General features: G+C 45.8%; 1 protein-coding gene across 1 annotated transcript in view; it reads right to left on the bottom strand.

Moving 5' to 3' along the window:
• Positions 1-10395, bottom strand: part of LOC139240297 (cell adhesion molecule CEACAM5-like) — a 132106-nt gene extending 121711 nt beyond the window's left edge. The window contains exons 1-3 of the mRNA XM_070868759.1: positions 10350-10395; positions 9833-10153; positions 5172-5456 (exon numbers count right to left, since the gene is read on the bottom strand). Coding sequence (XP_070724860.1) covers positions 5172-5456; positions 9833-10153; positions 10350-10395 — 652 coding nt within the window. The remainder of the gene's footprint in view (positions 1-5171; positions 5457-9832; positions 10154-10349) is intronic.
• Between the last annotated feature and the right edge of the window lie 9463 nt (positions 10396-19858).

Genomic DNA, 19858 nt, shown 5'->3' with positions numbered 1-19858 from the left:
AGTCACAACTTGTATATTTATAGCGCCTTTAACGGAGCAACACGTCCCAAGGCGATTCACAGCAGCATTACAGACACAACACATACATTTAACATCCAGCTACAAAAGGAGAAATGAATGCAAATGACCAAAAGCTTGTTTAAAGAGGCCGGTTTTAAGGAGCATCTTAAAGAGGAAAGAGGTGGAGAGATTTAGGGAGGGAGTTCCAGAGCTTGGGGCCCAGGCAGCTGAGGGCATAGCCACAGCTGGTTGAGCGATTATAATGAGGGATGTTCAAGAGGGCAGAATTTGAGGAGCACAGATGTCCTGTGGGTTTGTGAGGCTGAAAAAGAGTGATTTGTAAACCGGGATGAGAATTTTGAAATAGAGGCGTTGTTTAACCGGGAGCCTATGTAGGTCAGAAAACACAGGGGTGATGGGTGATTGTGACTTGGTGCGAGTTAGGACACGAGCTGCCGAGTTTTGGATGACCTCAAGTTTACTCTGTTGGGGAGAGTTTAAATTAGTTTGGGAGGGGGATGGGAACCTGAGAACAAATTCAAAAGGGGAGGAGGTAAAGCTGAAATTGGATAGCAAGAATCTAGAAAACAAATCTATAAAACAGAGGAAACAAGGAGTTCTTCCTGTGTTGAATAGTATATACTTTAATGCAAAGAGTATAGCAAATAAGGCGGATGAGCTCAGAGCGCAGGTTTAATTATTGGAATCAATAATTAAAGATGAAATAGCAGCGCATTTGGAAAGCAGTGACAGGATCGGTCCAAGTCAGCATGGATTTATGAAAGGGAAATCATGCTTGACAAATCTTCTAGAATCTTTTGAGGATGTAATTAGTAGAGTGGACAAGGGAGAACCAGTGGATGTGGTGCATTTGGACTTTCAAAAGGCTTTTGACAAGGTCCCACACAAAAGATTAGTGTGCAAAATTAAAGCACATGGTATTGGGGGTAATGTACTGACGTGGATCGAGAAATGGTTGGCAGACAGAAAGCAGAGAGTCGGAATAAATAGGTTCTTTTCAGAATGGCAGGCAATGACCAGTGGGGTGCTGCAGGATTCAGCGCTGTGACTCCAGCTCTTTATAATATACATCAATGATTTAGATGAATGAATTGAATGTAATATCTCCAAGTTGGTAGATGGCACTAAGCTGGGTGGCGGTGTGAGCTGTGAGGAGGATGCTAAGAGACTACAGGGTGAAATGGATAGGTTAGGTGAGTGGGCAAATGCATGACAGATGCAGTATAATGTGGATAAATGTGAGGTTATCCACTTTGGTGGCATAAACAGTAAGACAGAATATTATCTGAATAATAGCAAATTAGGAAAAGGGGAGGTGCAACGAGACCTGGGTGTCATGGTACATCAGTCATTGAAGTTTGGCATGCAGGTACAAAAGGTGGTGAAAAAGGCAAATGACATGTTGACCTTCATAGCTAGAGGATTTGAGTGTAGGAGCAGGTCATCTGGAATATTGTGTTCAGTTTTGGTCTCCTAATCTGAGGAAGGACATTCTTACTATTGAGGGAGTACAGCGAAGGTTCACCAGACTGATTCCCGGGATGGCAGGAGTGACATATGAGGAGAGACTGGATCAACTGGGCTTGTATCCATTGGAGTTTAGAAGAATAGAAACATATAAAATTCTGATGGGATTGGACAGGTTAGAGGCAAGAAGAATGTTCCCGTTGCTGGGGAGTTCCAGAAGCAGGGGTCACAGTCTAAGAATAAGGGGTAAGCCACTTAGGACTGACATGAGGAGAAACTTCTTCACTCACGGAGAGGTTAAACTGTGGAATTCTCTACCGCAGAAAGTTGTTGAGGCCAGTTCGTGAGATATATTCAAAAGCAAGTTAGATATGGCCCTTATGGCCAAAGGGATCAAGGGGTATGGAGAGAAAGCAGAAAAGGGGTACTGAGGTTGAATGATCAGCTATGATCTTATTGAATGGCGGAGCAGGCTCGAGCGGCCATATAGCCTACTCCTGTTCCTATTTCGTATGTTCTTACCAGGCTTTGCAGCTCACCTGCACACTCGTTGGAGATGTCCCATTGTTCCACAGCCCTTGCAAATGTACCCTTTGAATCGGCATGAATGGAAACCCCCGCAGCACCAACAAGGTGTTAATGGCCTTGTATTCATCACCCTTGATGGTGGACTCTGAGTCATCTGCGGATGTGCAGCTGCAGGTTTGAGTGACCTGCCCTGTACGTTATGATTCGAAAACAACATCACTTTGTTCACAGTACTTGTAGCAGCACTTGTGTGCTGAAAGATTTGCTTCGTATTGTCACTGGTGGCAATGAACACCTGGGCTATCGCTATGGCCTTACTCAAGGTTGGTGTCTTGTGAAGTAGAAGAATGAGAGGGGATCTCATAGAAATATATAAAATTCTGACGGGATTGAAAAGTTTGCGAAGTATGGTTTTGTGGCCAATGCCAAGTATGAAAAAGTCTCTGAGCATGTGCTCCAAATGTCCTTCAAATTCACAATGTCCTGCAAGGCGTCTTAGCTCGGCGACATAACTCAGCACTTCCTGGCCTTCAGACCTTTTGTAGGAGTAGAACCGGTACCTCGCCAACAGAACACTTTCCTTCGGGTTCAAATGCTCTCAGACCAATGTGCACAAATCATCGTACGATTTCTCTGTGGGTTTTGATGGAGTGAGCAGATTCTTCATGAGGCCATACGTTGGTGCGCCACAGATGGTGAGGAGGATCGCCCTTCATTTGGCAGCGTTCTCTTCCCTATCTAGCTCATTGGCCACGAAGTATTGGTCGAGTCGCTCCACAAAAGTTTCCCAATCATCTCCCTCTGAAAATTTCTCCAGGATGCCCACTGTCCTCTGCATCTTTGGGCTTGCTATCTGTATCTCATTGCCAGTTGTTGTGCATAGACAAAGAGTCAGACTGAACACTGAGAGATCAAAGTAAAGTGTGACAGTATTTTATTGCAGGTCTCCAGAGTGCCTCTCCAACCTTTGAAGTCTCCTTAAATACCTGTGCTCCCAAGGGATTATGGGATTCCTTGGGACTCCAGGGGATGAGCCCTCTGGTGGCTGTACGGAGTAAATACATGTCCACATTTCTAACTTCTATCCATGCTAATATATTACCCCCAACCCCATGAAATTTTATCTTGTGCTGTAACCTTTTATGTGGCACCTTGTCAAATGCCTTCTGGAAGTCCAAATACACCACATCCACTGTTCCCCTTTATCCACCCTGTTCATTACATCCTCAATGAATTCTAACAAATTTGTCAAACATGACTTCCCCTTCATAAATCCATGCTGACTCTACCTGACCGAATTATGCTTTTCCAAATGTCCTGCTACTGCTTCTTTAATAATGGACTCCAACATCTTCCCAACCACAGATGTTAGGCTAACTGGTCTATAGTTTCCTGCTTTTTGTCTGCCTCCTTTTTTACATTTGCAGCTTTCCAATCAGCTGGGACCATCCCAGAATCCAGGAAACCAATGCATCCACTATCCCTGCCGCTACTTCTCATAAGCCCCTAGGATGCAAGCCATCAGGTCCAGGGGATTTATCTGCCTTTAGTCTCATTATCTTACTAAGTACCACCTCCTTAGTGATTGTGATTGTGTTAAGTTCCTCCCCCACTATAGCCCCTTGACTATCCACTCTTGGAATTTTATTTGTGTCTGCTACCATAAAGATTAATACAAAATATTTGTTCAGAGTTTCTGCCATCTCCATGTTCCTTATTACTAATTCCCCGGTTTCATCCTCTAAGGGACCAACATTTACTTTAGCCACTCTTTTCCTTTTATATATCTATAGAAATTCTTGCTATCTGTTTTTATATTTCGTGCTAGTTTACTTTCATAGTCTATCTTACCGTGGATATCCACCTATCCCTTTCTAACTATATTATCACATCCCACTAGCCACCCCACAGACTCACCCTCATCCTAGTGCAATCAAAGCAACTAACAACACACAAGGCTGATTGCAGAGAAGGTTGGTGTTGTTGTTGCTACTGGCAATGTTTTATGCAATGTTCATGTAAAGTTTCTGTTAATGTTGTGTCGAATATTGAAATCTTTATTTTCAACACTTTGCGTTGTTGGACAGATTTGTGTGCACCTTTGGAAGTTGCAGCAAATGGTGGGACATAAAGGTACCCCCCGCAATGGTGATGAGTGTGAAAGGAATGGCTTGGGCATTGCAGGGATGCTTTATGGTGTTGTTGCCGGGTGATGCCAACCTGGTGCATCATGTGGCAGTCAGGGTGTACAGCGCCAAGTGAAGTAAATCTGGCCATGGTGAAGCCATCCCTGTGCCCACGTAGCAATGTGGTTGGGTGCTGATGCCCTGTGTCCTGTGCAGCATCAGGTGAGTGCGGAGAAGGTTGGTGTTGTTGCTGCTGGAGTGCCTGAATCTGTAGCGGAAAAGCAGTTCAGAGAAGCTAGTGGTTAAGCGAATATTTCTCAATCAGCTGGGAGCTTTTGACTTGACAGTTGAGGCTGTCAACTCATCAGCTGAATCAATGACCAATGACCTCCCGCCTCAGCTTCACAGACGAGGTCAAAGCACAGCGGGAAACTGGTGGGTGACTCATCAAATCCAAAAAGCTGGGGAACAAAACATTGGTAAGTGACGGTAAACAAGACACTAATCATTTTAAGAGCCTTCCCCGCTGCTGTGTGCAGGGTCTGCTCAGCAATGACAGGCCCGACATTTGGTAATGGTGTGTGGCGGTGGATTCATAGCTGGGTGCCGATCCGCTGGGAAAAAATACACTTCCCATCCGACCCGCCACCGATCGCGCCCGCTGACCCCCGTAAAATCCAGTTCGTATTATTTCAAACACGGTCGGTTGTAATGAGTCTCTGTTGACAAATATACACCGGTTCGTTTCTAGTACATTCATGTAAATTGAAAGCATAGTATACAAGCATTTCAATGGACTAAAGCAGTAAAAATAAGAATTTGACACATTGGAATTGTATATTCCTGGATAAAAAGTTCAATTTGGGAGGGATGCAAAACAGTCGGTATCGCTTCAATAGAATTGTTTCAATAGAAGCGGATATCGGACAGGACAATGTGATACTTCCCGTTTTGTATTCTGCCCCAGTCAACATTCACTCCCGGATGTAATATAGTTAGTATTTAACAATAGAAGATTAGTTTTCTCACCGTAGATCTTTAACATTACAGCTGGGGTCTTAATACTGTTGACGATGTTCTTCATTGTACAGACAAACTCTCCGTTATCGGTTGTTTTCAAGGGATTGATTGATAGGCTGCTGCTATCAGCAGAAAGTGTATACCGTGGATTTCCCAGTAAAGGCTTCCCGCCATAGCTCCAGGAGTAGGTGGGAAAAGACCCCATCGCCGAACAGGTCAGGGTCACGTTGTCCACATCTTCTACATATATGTCTTTCACTGGACTGATACTGATACGTGCGTTTGACAAGGCAGCTGTGAAACAAAGGATCGGTTTAGAAACTGGATCTCCGTGTCACAACACTCATCGTAGATATTACTGGAAATAACTCGCTCTGCCTGGCGGAAACCGAAAGGAATAGGAGTTAAAATTGAGAAACTCGATTGCCACTTCCGCTCCAAGCAGATTAACCCCCTCCCTCTCCCCCCATTGCTTTTGGCAGTGGGGGGGGGGGTCTCATGAATATGCTAATCTGGGTCCAATAAGGTACATGGCCCCATTTAGTAAAATAGAATAGAATCATAGAATGGTTACAGCACAGTTAAAGGGGAGGGCCAACTCCTGACTCTGTGGGTTACCACCTGGATGGGGAACAGGGTGCATGCAATCAACTCGGCACCCAAGCACAGTGCCGGGCTGCCAGATATATTTTGGCAGGACCCCACTTTAAAGGATGCAATGTGCGGCGATGGGTAAGCCAGATGATTATTTTTGGGTGTGCACTACCTCCCCTATAAGTAATGCCCCCAAGCATCCTTCAGCCTCCTGAAGCGATCGCTGCCATTGCCCGGCTCAGCTTCAGGGCGCGCAGCCGAATTTTTGCTCCGGGGCTAAAACGGGTCGCTGCGTGCGGCGATGACGTCATTATTGCTGGCGCTATCGGTTACCGCAGCCGCTAAACTCACACAGAATTTAGCGGGAGTCATTATCAGCACTGGGCCCAGACAGAAATTCATTTCTGCCTGTTAACGCCCCTGCGGACACTAACTGAAGGTGCAAACAACCCCAATTTCTCTCGCTCTATCTCTTTCACCATCCAGGGAGCTCTGGCTTTGGTTTCCCTACCTTTCCTCCCTCATGGGAATGTACCTCGACTGTACCCAAACCATTTTCTCTTTAAAGGCAGCTCATTGTTCGATGACAATCTTCGATTCCAATTTACCCGGGCTAGATCCAGTCTCAACCCACTGCAACTGGTCTTCCTCCAATTAAGTATTTTCACGCTAGATAGCTCCTTGTCCCCTTCCATAGCTAATCTAAACCTTATGATGCTGTGATCACTGTTCCCTAAATATTCCCCGACTGACACTTGCTCTACTTGACCCACCTCATTCCCCAGAACCAGATCCAGGAATGCCTCCTTCCTCGTTGGGCCAGAAACATACTGATCAAGAAAGTTCTCCTGAACACACTTGAGAAATTGTTCCCCCTCGCTGCCCTTTACACTATTACTATCCCAGTCTATATTAGGATAGTTGAAGTGCCCCATTAGCACTACTCTATAGCTCCTGTACTCTCTGTAATTCCCCTGTAAATTTGCTTCTTATCTTTCCCACTATTTGACGGCCCATAGAATACACCTAGTAGTGTAATGGCACCTCTATTGTTTCTCAACTCTAACCATCTAGATTCTGTCCATGACCCCTCCAGGACATCATCTCTCTCCTGCACTGTAACATTCTCCTTAATCAATACTGCCACATCACCTCCTCTCTTTCCATCCAGAAAGGAACAAAAAGTAAAGTTTGGAACTTATTTGACCACCTGGAGGTGTGGGAGTATTTCCATTGGCTGCAAAATGTCAATCACACCTCGAATGCCCCGATTCTTCTCCCACCCCCTCACCCCACTTTCCTAACTACTGTCCAGGCCATGTGTTCTGCGCTTGCCAGCAGTCGGCCAGCTGCCTCTTCTCATCCTGGTGTTGAAATCGCCCTGTGGCCTCCCAACTCCCTATCTCTCTAACCTTCCCCAGCCCTACAAACCTCCGAGATCTCTGCACACCTCCAATTTTAGCCTCTTGTGCATCTCCAATTTCCTTCGCTGCACCAGCCTTTAGCTGGCGATGCCCTAATTCTGAAATGCCTTCCTTATCCTCTTCTCTACCTCTCGCTCATCCTTTAAGTTCATGTGGAGCATTAACACCGGCATAGACCAGTTCGGCCGAATGGCCTGTTTCTGTCCTGTACATTTTGTGTGCTAAGTCCTGGTTCCCTGGCTGTTCGCTGAGGCTTCTCGTGTTCCTCATAGAGGGGCACCATCTCAGGCCCTCTTTGATTCATTCACGGGATGTGGGCATCGCTGGCAAGGCTAGCATTTATTGACCATCCGAATTTGCCTTGCTGGTAAATGTTAATTTTTCACTCGCCATTCTCGGCTCGTGCCTTCCAACTGAACAGTAACTGCTGTGAATTGATCTGCACTATAAAAAATGCCATAAACCATTAAAATAAATGTTTGTGTTGTTTCTGGTCAAGTTTTCCTCACAGAATATTGTGATTGTCCAGTAACACCTTAAAGCAAGTCAACAACTGTAACAATTTCATTCCCATCACTCATTCCACTGGTTCAACTTGCTTTCAGTCCTTGAATATTACTAATGTAATTTTTCAATCTGATACTTAAGAGTGAATTTCTGCAGAGGTTCTCTCACTTGCCCATTGTTAACTTCAATGGAAGAGCTGCAGAAATCTTAGAAACACATTGTAAGCACCACTTACAGTGTTTGTCAGGGATTCCGCAGCTCTTCTGCTGAACTTGCAAAAGATTGTAAATCCACCCATTTATTCTTACATTTAAAATCTGCTTAATTTCATATATTGCCTATAAACACACCATTTATTTGTACCAGTTACTAAAATAAAAGGCTATAGATGTGACTAAATCACCAGTAAATCCCCAATTAATATACTATTTCAATTATGTTCTTGATCATGTTTGTAGATGGAATCATATTACTTAATTATATTATTAATTAAATTTTTATCACTCATATAGAACTATTAATATATTATTGTGCAGCAAAGATTCATCACCCATTATGTCAGATTAAAGTTAAAATGAAATGTGGCCAGGGTCTCGCTAAGGATCCCGGCTTAAAACGCAGACCAGACCCGTTCCAGCTCATTGGGCCAGGTAACACGCTGGGCGAGATTTCAAAAGTGGGCTGGAGCCAGCAGCGGGGTCACAACCCTCCACGGACACCGGCCACACCGGACCCACCACGGTAAGGAAAATCCTGGCCACAGTGATTCGTCAAACATGTTGCGGCAGAGAATATAAGATCAGGGAGGTTATGCTTGAACTTTATAAAGCACTAGTCAGGCCACAGCTGGAGTACTGCATGCAGTTCTGGTCACCACATTACAGGAAAGTTTGATCGTACTAAAGAGGGTACAGAGGAGGTTTATAAGGATGTTGCCTGGACTGGAGAATTTTAGCTATGAGAAAAGATTGGATAAGCTGGAGTTGTTTTCTTTGGAACAGAGGCTGAGGGGAGACCTTATTGATGTGTATAAAATTATGAGGGGCCTGGATAGAGTGGATAGAAAGGACTTATTTCCCTTAGCAGAGTGGTCAGTAACCAGGGGGGCATAGATTTAAAGCAATTAGTAGGAGGGTTAGAGGGGACTTGAGGAGCATTTTTATCACCCAGAGGGTGATGGGGATCTGGAACTCACTGTCTGAAAGGGTGGTAGAGGCAGATACCCTCATAGCATTTAAAAAGTACTTGGATGTGCACTTGAAGTGTAGGTTAGGGACCAAGAGCTGGAAAGTGGGATTAGGCCAGATAGCTCTTTGTCGGCTGGCGTGGACACGATGGGCTAAATTGCCTCCTTCTGTGCTGTAAATTCCTATGAATTTATGAAGTTTGACACAACCAAATTCAAGATACAGAAAGAACGATTAATTGGATTTGAGCGCTTTGTGCTGCTCTAAGTATGGGCTGGGTCAGTGGGTGATCAAAATAATTTCAGGTAACTTGATACATTGATAACTCTGAGGCACCCCACATCGAGATGGTCAGTAGCACCGTGGGTTATCACGGATTTTATAAATGGTTCATCCTAATATTGGTGTATTTGGATTTTACAAGGCAATCGATAAGGTGCCACACAAAAAGTTATTAAACAAAATTATACTAACATGATTGAGGATTGGTTAACGGACAGAAAACAGAGTAGGAATAAACGGGTCATTTTCGGGTTGGCAGGCTGTAACCAGTGGGGTGCCGCAAGGATCAGAGCTTGGGCCCCAGCTATTCACAAACTATAACAAGGATTTGGATGAAGGGACCAAATGTAATATATCCAAGTTAGCTGATGATAAAAGCTAAGTGGAAATGTAAGTTGGGAGGAGGGTGCAAAGAGACTGGAAGGGAATATAGACAGGCTCAGTGAGTGAGCAGGAACATTGCAGATTGAATATAATGTGGAGATATCGGGATAGTGCAGGAAAGTGGAGTTGAGGTCGAAGATCAGCCGTGATCTTGTTGAATGGGGGAGCAGGCTCGAGGGGCCGAATGGCCTACTCCTGCTCCTATTTCTCATGTAATACTTGCTCTAATCGTTTCAGTAGAGAACAAACTGGGGTGCAGTCTGTGACCAGTGTGAAATAAATCTGTACTCACTGTGTACTCGCAGTTGGATTTCCGCTGATGCTGCTTGTCCGCTGGTTATGTCGCTCACGTCTACTTTGTACAAACCCGTGTCTTTCAGTGTAACACCATCCAGACGTAAAGTCCCATTGTTGGTGAAAAGCTCTGCTCTGCCTTTATATGCCAGTGAGTACTGTGGACTAGATCCCGCTCCTCTCGCTATTAAAGTGCTGGAATTGAATGTCCAAGCCGTTTGAAAAGTTCCCGAGATCTGGGAATCGACCAGAAAATACACGGAGTTCCCGGGAGCGCTGTCAATGGGGTTCTCAGGAACAATAAGCGTTAAAGCGAGTTCTGTAAGGAATAAAGAACAGAGAGGACCGTCAGTTACCATTGCTTTCATATGTAACATACCCACCATTAGACATGTAACTAATCCGGGAGATACGCCCCGGTCTGCAGAAAACACCGAGTAACCGCGGAATGGTGGGCAGTTTGCCCGTGTGGTACTTTCCCTGTGCCGGGGAATGGGATGAAATGTCGAACTCACCCAGGTTAGCGACCAGGAGAAAGAGAACGGACGGCAACCTCGCCATGTCTGCTCACTGCCCCAATATCACAGCGAGAGGCGAAGGACCATATGAATGCCTGGCCTCCTCTATCTGAAGGCTCAAAGTCTACAGACATTGCACGTCAGTCCTGGTGATAAGGCGATGTTCTTTAGCTAGCTGGTCATAAAACCGCTGTTTATGATCCTTATCTGTTGGTGATTTTATTCTCTTCCTTATTCCCCAGAGGAGGAGTGGCGAGAGATTGTGTCGGAGGTGCGGCGAATGTTTTTGCGCAGAGCAGCGGCGAGAGATCGTGGCAGAGATGCGGCGAATGTTTGTGGCGGAGGACCGGCGAGAGATCGTGGCAGAGATGCGGCGAATGTTTGTGGCGGAGGAGCGGAGAGAGATCGTGTCGGAGATGCGGCGAATGTTTGTGGCGGAGGAGCGGAGAGAGATCGTGGCAGAGGTGCGGCGAGAGATCGTGGCGGAGATGCGGCGAATGTTTGTGGCGGAGGAGCGGCGAGAGATCGTGGCGGAGGTGCGGCGAATGTTTGTGGCGGAGGAGCGGCGAGAGATCGTGGCAGAGATGCGGCGAATGTTTGTGGCAGAGGAGCGGCGAGAGACCGTGGCAAAGATGCGGTGAATGTTTGTGGCGGAGGAGCGGAGAGAGATCGTGGCAGAGATGCGGCGAGAGATCGTGGCAAAGATGCGGTGAATGTTTGTGGCGGAGGAGCGGCGAGAGATCGTGGCGGAGGTGCGGCGAATGTTTGTGGCAGAGGAGCGGCGAGAGATCGTGGCAGAGATGCGGCAAATGTTTGTGGCGGAGGAGCGGAGAGAGATCGTGTCAGAGGTGCGGCGAATGTTTGTGGCAGAGGAGCGGCGAGAGATCGTGGCGGAGATGCGGCGAATGTTTGTGGCGGAGGAGCGGAGAGAGATCGTGTCGGAGATGCGGCGAATGTTTGTGGCGGAGGAGCGGCGAGGGATCGTGGCAGAGATGCGGCGAATGTTTGTGGCGGAGGAGCGGCGAGAGATCATGGCGGAGATGCGGCGAATGTTTGTGGCGGAGGAGCGGCGAGAGATCGTGGCTGAGATGCGGCAAATGTTTGTGGCGGAGGAGCGGCGAGAGATCGTGGCGGAGGTGCGGCGAATGTTTGTGGCGGAGGAGCGGCGAGAGATCGTGGCGGAGGTGCGGCGAATGTTTGTGGCGGAGGAGCGGCGAGAGATCGTGGCGGAGGTGCGGCGAATGTTTGTGGCGGAGGAGCGGCGAGAGATCGTGGCGGAGGTGCGGCGAATGTTTGTGGCGGAGGAGCGGCGAGAGATCGTGGCGGAGGTGCGGCGAATGTTTGTGGCGGTGGAGCGGCGAGAGATCGTGGCGGAGGTGCGGCGAATGTTTGTGGCGGAGGAGCGGCGAGAGATCGTGGCGGAGGTGCGGCGAATGTTTGTGGCGGAGGAGCGGCGAGAGATCGTGGCGGAGGTGCGGCGAATGAGGGTACGGGACCCAGAAGAGCTGAGGGCCCAGGGGCAGCTTGGCCCAGCCCAGACTGTGATATGTGTGTGCACTAGGTCTGTGCAGCAGAGCTGGTCTCCAGTCGTCCTGGTTAACCCTTGCCACTGGATCTGTCGAGCCCGTGTGGTGGCTGGTGTGCAACGGTCAACACACATTTAAAAAATCCACCCACAGGCATCTTCCACCCCCTCAATTGGAGTTCAGGACTGGAACATCAGGTCCTTCATTGAAACATCTGTGAACTCATGTGGAAGCAAGTCATCCTCGTTCGAGGAACCGCCTATGATGATGATGATGATGATATTCCCGAGAGCACCCTGGGGCTAAGGTATGTTTTGGGGGGGGGGGGGCCGTAACTAATTTATCAATTTAAGTGGGAAGAATTGTTCTGGTCTCTGTAGGCAGAGTCATGCTAAATGCATCAGGGAGATTTCCTGTGAACGATTTGGCCCGCTCCACTTTTTGAACCAGTGCTCGATTTCGCTAGAAATACTGACCCGAGGAATCTTTATGATGATTTTAAAATATCGTCCACACAACTGCAACCATCCATCCATCCTCAGTGTTATGCCATGGAAGAGGGAACGTGCTCCGCAGGACATCCCAAAGCTCATGAGGGCCAATAAATTACTTTTGAAGAGCAGTCACTGCTGTAATGTGGGAAATGCGGCAGAGAACAGCAACAAACCTCAATGAAATAATGCCCAGCTAATCTGTTCTGGTGATGTTGGTTGAGGGATCAATATTAGCCATGACACAAGGATAACTTCCCCTGCTCTTGGTCAAAATTGGGTGATGGGATCTCTTATGTCTGCCCAAGAGGGCCTCTGTTTAAGGTCTCACCAGAAAGATAGTACCTCCGACAGTGCAACGCTCCCCCAGCACTTGCTCAAGTCTCTGGAGAGGGACTTGAATCTGCAACCTTCTGACTCCGAGGCGGGTGTGCATCCAGCTGCCACACATGACCAGGGCCCCCCAGGAATTCAGTTCTTGCACTTAGAAAGAGCCTGAATCATTTTACAGCCGATGCACATTTTAATTTATCTGATTGTGTTTTCGTAACAATGGAATAAAAACAATCCCACTGGTATGTTTAAATCACTATGTCATGGATTAATTATTTTTTGTTGCTGCTAATCTTTTTGCTACAATCGCCATATCACAAATGATCACACTGTGAAGTTCAGGGAGTTTCTCTGAGAAGTTGAAAGGTGGGGAATAGACCCACTTTCTTTCTTACATAGGAACAGGAGGAAGCCATTCAACCCCTTGAGCCTGTTCCGCCATTCAATGAGATCATGGCTGATCTGTATCCTAAATCCATCCGCCTTTGCTCCACATCCTTTCATACCCTTGTCTAGAAAATTTCTATAGCTCTCAGAGTGAAATTTATTGATTGAGCTGGCATTTGTTGCTTTTTGTTGGCGAGACTTCCACACTTCTACCACCTTTAGTGTGAAGAAATGTTTCTGAATCTCTCTCCTGAATGGCCTGGCTCTGATTTTAACGTTGTGTCCCCTTGTCCTAGATTCTCCCTGCAGCAGAAAATGATTCTCTCTATCTACCCTATCAATTTATTTCAGAGAATGCAAGCCTGGTTTATATAATCTCTTCGGCCCTCCCCACTGCTCCTATGGTGCGCAGAATAGAAGAGCCTTTGCTTATAAAGAACATTCTGAATATGTGTGAGTGAAGAGTTTTTAAAATAGCATATGAAACCAGCAGGACCCACAACAAACACAAATATCTTAAATTATTACAAAAGGAAAATACAGCGGATGCAGGAAATTTGAAATAAAAATAGAAAATGCTGGAAATACTCAGCAGGTCAGGTACAATCCGTGGAGAGAGAAACAGAGTTAACATTTCAGGTTGATGACTTTTCATGAAAGGTCATTTGAATAGTACATTTGATTCATGTCAAGTCTGTGAGGCTTAATGGTGTAATTTGAGTATGTATTTTTTGCCATTTTGCAAATATTTAATATATAGACCTTCATTGTGCAGGACAATAGAAGTCTATATTGGTCTATAGGGCTATAGTTCTATAGGTCTATATTGTATAGGGTTATACAGTAACTTCATGAATGGTCATGTACATGAACTCTTGCCACAGACGCTGCCTGACCTGCTCAGTGTTTCCAGCATTTTCTGATTTTATCTCAAATTATTACCTGCGTTCTGTAGAATATGTCCTTATTGCTGCTACTGAAGAAACAGACGAGCTTCAAGGCAAATAACTCTGGGCTTTGAACTTTCCTGACACAAGATTCTCGTTACTCAGATTCCGATTCCCTCTCAGACTGGGTTTCCCAATGTTTCCAGTCTTCAGCGAACTCCCAAGGAACCAGGACTTATCACATAGAATTTACAGCAAAGAAACTGGCTTCCCCCTAAATGCATCAATGCTAGTCGGCTAAACCACTCCTTGTGTAGTGAGTTCCACATTCTAACACTCTCTGAGTAAAGAAGTTTATCCTAAATTCCCTATTGCACTTATTAGTGAATATCTTATTATTGATGGCCTCGAGTTTTGGACACCCCACGAGTGGAAACATCTCCTCTACGTTTACCCTATCAAATCTTTTCATAAATTCACAGACCTCAATCAGGTCACCCCCTTAGACTTCACTGTTCTAGAGAAAAGCACCCCAGTCTGTTCAATCTTTGCTGCTAAGTATATCAGAATATGATGGGGAGCCCTGGGAACACCCATCCACTGGAGTTAGTAAAGTGAGATACAGAATAATAATTGATTGTTGTTCGAGAAGGCATGAACAAAGAGTTTTGATTGCTCGAATCGCAGCATGTGTCCTGTGGGAACAGCCATGTGTCAGTGTATCTTCATTAAAATAACTTTATGTCTGGAGGATTAGAATACAAGGGGGTAGAAGTTATGCTGCAGCTATACAGGACCCTGGTTAGACCACACCTGGAGCACTGTGAGCAGTTCTGGGCACCACATCTTAGGAAGGATATATTGGCCTTGGAGGGAGTGCAGCCTAGATTTACCAGAATGAAAGGCGGACTTCAAAGGTTAAGTTACCGGGAGCAATTACACAGATTAGGGTTGTATTCCCTAGAATTTAGAAGGTTAAGGGATGATCTGATTGAAGTTTTTAAGATATTAAGGGAAACTGAGAGGATAGGTAGAGAGAAACTATTTGCACTGGTTGGGGATTCTAGGAGTAGGGGGTCATAGTCTAAAAATGAGAGCCAGACCTTTCAGGAGTGAAATTAGTAAACACATCTGCAAGCAAACTGTTGTAGAAGGCCATAAAAATGCAAACCAAGAACTAGGGTTTATTTCTAGAGGGATAGCATTAAAAAGTAGAGAAGTTATACGAAACTTGTATTGAACCATGGTTAGACCACACTTGGAGTACTGCGTACAGTTCAGGTCACCATATTATAAAATGATATAGAGGCAATGGAGAGGGTGCAGAGAAGATTGACATGGTTGATATCAGAACTGCAAGGGTATGCATCTCAGGAAAAGATTAACAGGCTTGCTGTGCACATATGTTGCTTAATAAATCCATCTGGACTATATGTGCATGGCAGTACGTACAGGGAGACACGCTGACAGGCAGGAAGTGGCTGCAAAATTAGTGAAGTCTTTGATTTACTCCGATCGAGTTGTCATTTTGCTCAAGTTAGTAAGTTGCCTGGCATGTCACAATGAGAACTGTAGGAACTGTGAGTCAATGCACATTGTCCCTAAACCCACAGTCTGTATCTCATCAATTAATGACGCTGGTGTTTCCATTGATTTATTGACATGTTTAGTGGATCAATATCAAATTACTGTGACATTAACAGTGACAGTGGAAATACCGTACAACATGAGGCAAACATGCAACTTGTTGACTATTTTGAAGCAGCTTGGAGGCAGGTTTTCTATTTTGTAAATGAAGGATGCTAACCTCCGCTCTGTTTTATATGTTCGCTATCACCCATCCCTGGTTACCCTGATATTGAGCAGCATTCAAAACAAATAATTAACAATACTAACAACAAAAATTTACATTTATATAGCATCTTTAACATTGTAAAACATCTGAAGGCACTTCACAGAAGCAATTAACACACAACATTTGACACTGAATTATATAAGGAGATATTAGGAGAGGTGATCAAACACCCTTAGTCAAAGAAGCAGGTTTTAAGGAACGCCACCTACTACACTTATATCAGAAGTTTATCTTTCCCATGATTTAATACTCATGTTAAGTCTCAAAGAAACCATTGCATTGTGTAATTTTGATTGATTGATGGACCATATTGATGGGTATTGACTGATGTGAGCTGCTATTCAAATATCACATGTCTGGACTGAGTTTCTCAGGTGTGGCTCTGCATCATGCACAGATCTCAGGTGAGCTTGTTTTAAAGATTTAAATTAAGAGGCCCGGTTACATGACCTTGGCTTGTATTTCCTTGAGTATGGAAGACCATGGATTCAACTGATCGAGGTGTTGTAACCATTAAAAGGGTAGATATGGGGATACTATTTCCTCTGGTGGGGGGAATCGAGAAGAAGGGGCCATAATCATAACATCAGAGCTCGGCCGTTCAGGAGTGAGATCAGGAAGCATGGTTCAACACAAATGGGAGTGGAAATCTAGAATTCTCTTCCCTAAAAGGCTGTGCATGCAGGGAGACAATTGGAGCTTTCAAGACTGTGAGCAAAAGATTTTTGTTGGGTGTCAAGACGGAGCTCAGGTGGGTTAAATGGAGCAGTTATACAGATCAGCCGCAATCTTATTAAATGGAGGAGCAGGTAGGAGGAGCTGTATGGCCCACCACTGTCCCTGTGTTCCTATTGGGTAATCAATAACGCGTGCATTGTGTAATGAATAATTCCTTCATTAAGAACATGCAAGACCAACAAATCTGGTCCACAGTTGGTCGTTTTGATGACTTTGAGTTTTCCTTCACTTAAAATCGAGATGTTGAAGCATTGATAGAAAGAACCAACAGGGAGAGGCTCAAGGTGCTGTAAACAGTTGGAGCAGGATCCAGTCTTGCCATTTCAGAATGACTGTTCCTCTGTTATATGACCTTCGAGTACTCGTGCTTCTTTTCTGGAATGATGCTCTGCAGGAAGAAAATAAAAGTTACAGCACGTTTGATTGGGAGTAAATGAACCCTGCAGTAGACAAGTGCTCAATGAATGAAGATCTCACTGGGTAGATGTGGTCTACTGGTGTCCGGTTTGGTGCCTCACTGCACGCCACATTCTGTAATACAAGAATTACATCGAAATTACACCATGGAAACAGGCCATTAGAGGTACCTGCTCTGTTCCCACATCCCTTTCCCATTTCCTTGAACCAATGATGTAATATATACTTACCCGTGCAGTTGATTTATTTTCTGTATCAAGTATAAAGCCCAAAGGTAAAAATATCTTATATTCACCTTGTGTTCTGTTATCAGGCAAGTACTCATCAACATTTCATTATATAATCAGGGTGTGGATGCCCAACAATTGGTCAGCACCCGCACACCCAACCCCTCCTCACCATACCCAATGCAGCCACGTGGACAGTCCAACACGTGGTCAGTCTACGCTGATCATAGGAACATAGGAACAGGAGGAGGCCATTCAACCCCTTGAGCCTGCACCACCGTTCAATGAGATCAAGGCCGATCTGCTAACTCCATATACCCACCTTTGGCCCATACCCTTTATACCTTTGGTTGAGAGAAAGCTATCAATCTCCCATTTTAAATTAACAATTGATCGAGCATCAATTGTCATTTGTGGATGAGAGTTCCAAGCTTCTACCACGCTATGTGTGTAGAAGTGTTTCCTAATTGCACTCCTGAAATGTCTGGCTCTAATTTTTAGTCTATGGGGCCGCATTTCATCAAGGCCTCCACCCGCCCAAGTGCCGCCCAAAGTGCCACCGATGATCGCCGGGTTACCGGACGGTACTTTGGGTGGGATATTCATCGCCAAGGTCTCGCGAAGGTCGGCGGGTGACAAATGGTTGATGTACGCCGCCAATCTGGGTGGCAGCAGGCGGGAGGACTGATACTCAGCAGCAGAGGTGCTTACTGCCCAAGTGCCACCGGGGATGGAGTCGGGCCCACGGACGGTCGAAAACTTGGAAAAAAAAACATCAATAAAAAATGTAAAAACTATCGGAAGACCTTCCGGGATCCAGGAAAGTCGTTGTGGAAAATGTATTTAATGTTCACTCACCATTTTTTTCAGATTCTTCACACTTACTGTCAGGGACAGACCAGCATCCTTGCAGTGGTCCCCACCCCCGTTCTGGCGCCGACTCCCGCCCGCATCAATATGGGAGCTCGCGGGCAGGAGCTCAGTTACACCACTCGGCCGTCCGCTGATGTCAGCGGACAGTTCCCAGCAGACCTCCCCTCCAACCCACTCCAGTCCACCTCGAAAGTGGCGTCTCAAGAGCAATGTTGGCGGCAGTGGGCGGCAGTCAGCGGCAGCTGGCGGTGAGTTGATAAGTTTCGGCCTAATCCCCAACCAGTTTCTCTCTACCTACCCTATTTGTTCCCTTTAATATCAGTAAAACTTCTATCAGATCAGTCCTTATCTTTCTAAATTCTAGGAAATAAAACCCTAATTAGTGTAATCTCTCCTCGTAATTTAACCCTTGAAGTTCGGGTATCATTCTGGTAAACCTTGCTGCACTCTCTCCAGAAGGAAACATTTTTCAGGGCTACAGGGAACGAGCAGGGGATTGGGACTATCCCATAATCAATTTCTAGCTAAATGGTGAAGGCGTTTTAAAGGAACACTTGCACGTTAGGTTAGAAAGAGGCAACCAAGGAACATCTTTTGCTGTGGATCAGCTGTTACTACGACAACCATACAGAATCAACCTGTGGTATTAATACATTTGCATAAGACCTTGTTTATTTTGTCTCAAGTGTTGTGTATGTATATGCCCTGTACACTCAATGTACAGTTACACAAGACCATTGAATGTATCTTTATACTGTATATAATATACCTGTACCACCAGAGGGTGCAATTGGTGGAGACCTAGAGGTCACCTGCACACTGCAGGTAACCAAGTATAAAAGGGAGCTCACCTTACTGTAACCTCATTCAGGAGCTGCAATAAATGGATGAAGGTCACACCAGTTCAAGTGCAATATCTTACCTCATGGAGGCATTACTAGAGTGCTTACAGACACTACAATTGGCTACGAGAATACAAATTTCCAAGCAAAAAATGGCTAACCTTGGCAACTTTTAACAATTCGCTGATGGGGAAGATTGAGATTTGTGGAAAGGCTAGAACACTACTTCATTGCAAACGACCTGGCTTGGAACACACCGACCTCGCTGGCAGATAAGTGCCAAGCCAACCTGCTCAGAAGTTGTGGGCCCACCATTCATGGCCTTGTCAGGAACTTGCTAGCCCCAGAGAAGACGACAATGAAAATGTTCTCGGAGCTTGTAACGTTATACAGGAACAGCTCAAGCCTAAAGAGAGCATCCTCACAGCCAGACACCGGTTCTATACACACCGGCGGCCCGAAGGCCAAGAAATCGCAAAATATGCTGCAGACCTGAGACGATTGGCTGCATCGTGTGATTTTGGCGACCACCTCACCGAAGCACTGAGAGACATCTTTGTTATTGGAATCGGCTACAAAGGCCTCCTCCACAGGCTGCTCTCTGCGGATACCACGGTCACCCTGCAGAAGGCGATTAACGTGAGCCAAGTGTTCATGGCCTCGGCCTGCGATTCCAGTAGGATGATGACTCAATCCCAGGACTCTAACACAGCAAACCCAGTGAACCGAACGGTGCCTTTCAGAGACAAGACTGCGACCCCGAGCCCAGCAACCCTGAGTTCGCTGCAGGGGGCCAACTGGCCAGCCCCACGCTGGCGTTGTAGAGGAAATCACAGAGCCCACCAGTGCTGACGCAGAGACTATACTTGCAAAGGCTGTAAGACTACAGGCCATCAGTGAATGTGTAAAAGAAATTTTACTCACCGAGTC

This window comes from Pristiophorus japonicus, chromosome 31 (assembly GCF_044704955.1).
Source record: "Pristiophorus japonicus isolate sPriJap1 chromosome 31, sPriJap1.hap1, whole genome shotgun sequence".
Lineage (NCBI taxonomy): Eukaryota > Metazoa > Chordata > Chondrichthyes > Pristiophoridae > Pristiophorus > Pristiophorus japonicus.
The sequence above is the reverse complement of the archived record's forward strand: the minus strand, read 5'-3'. Positions and strand labels throughout refer to the sequence as shown.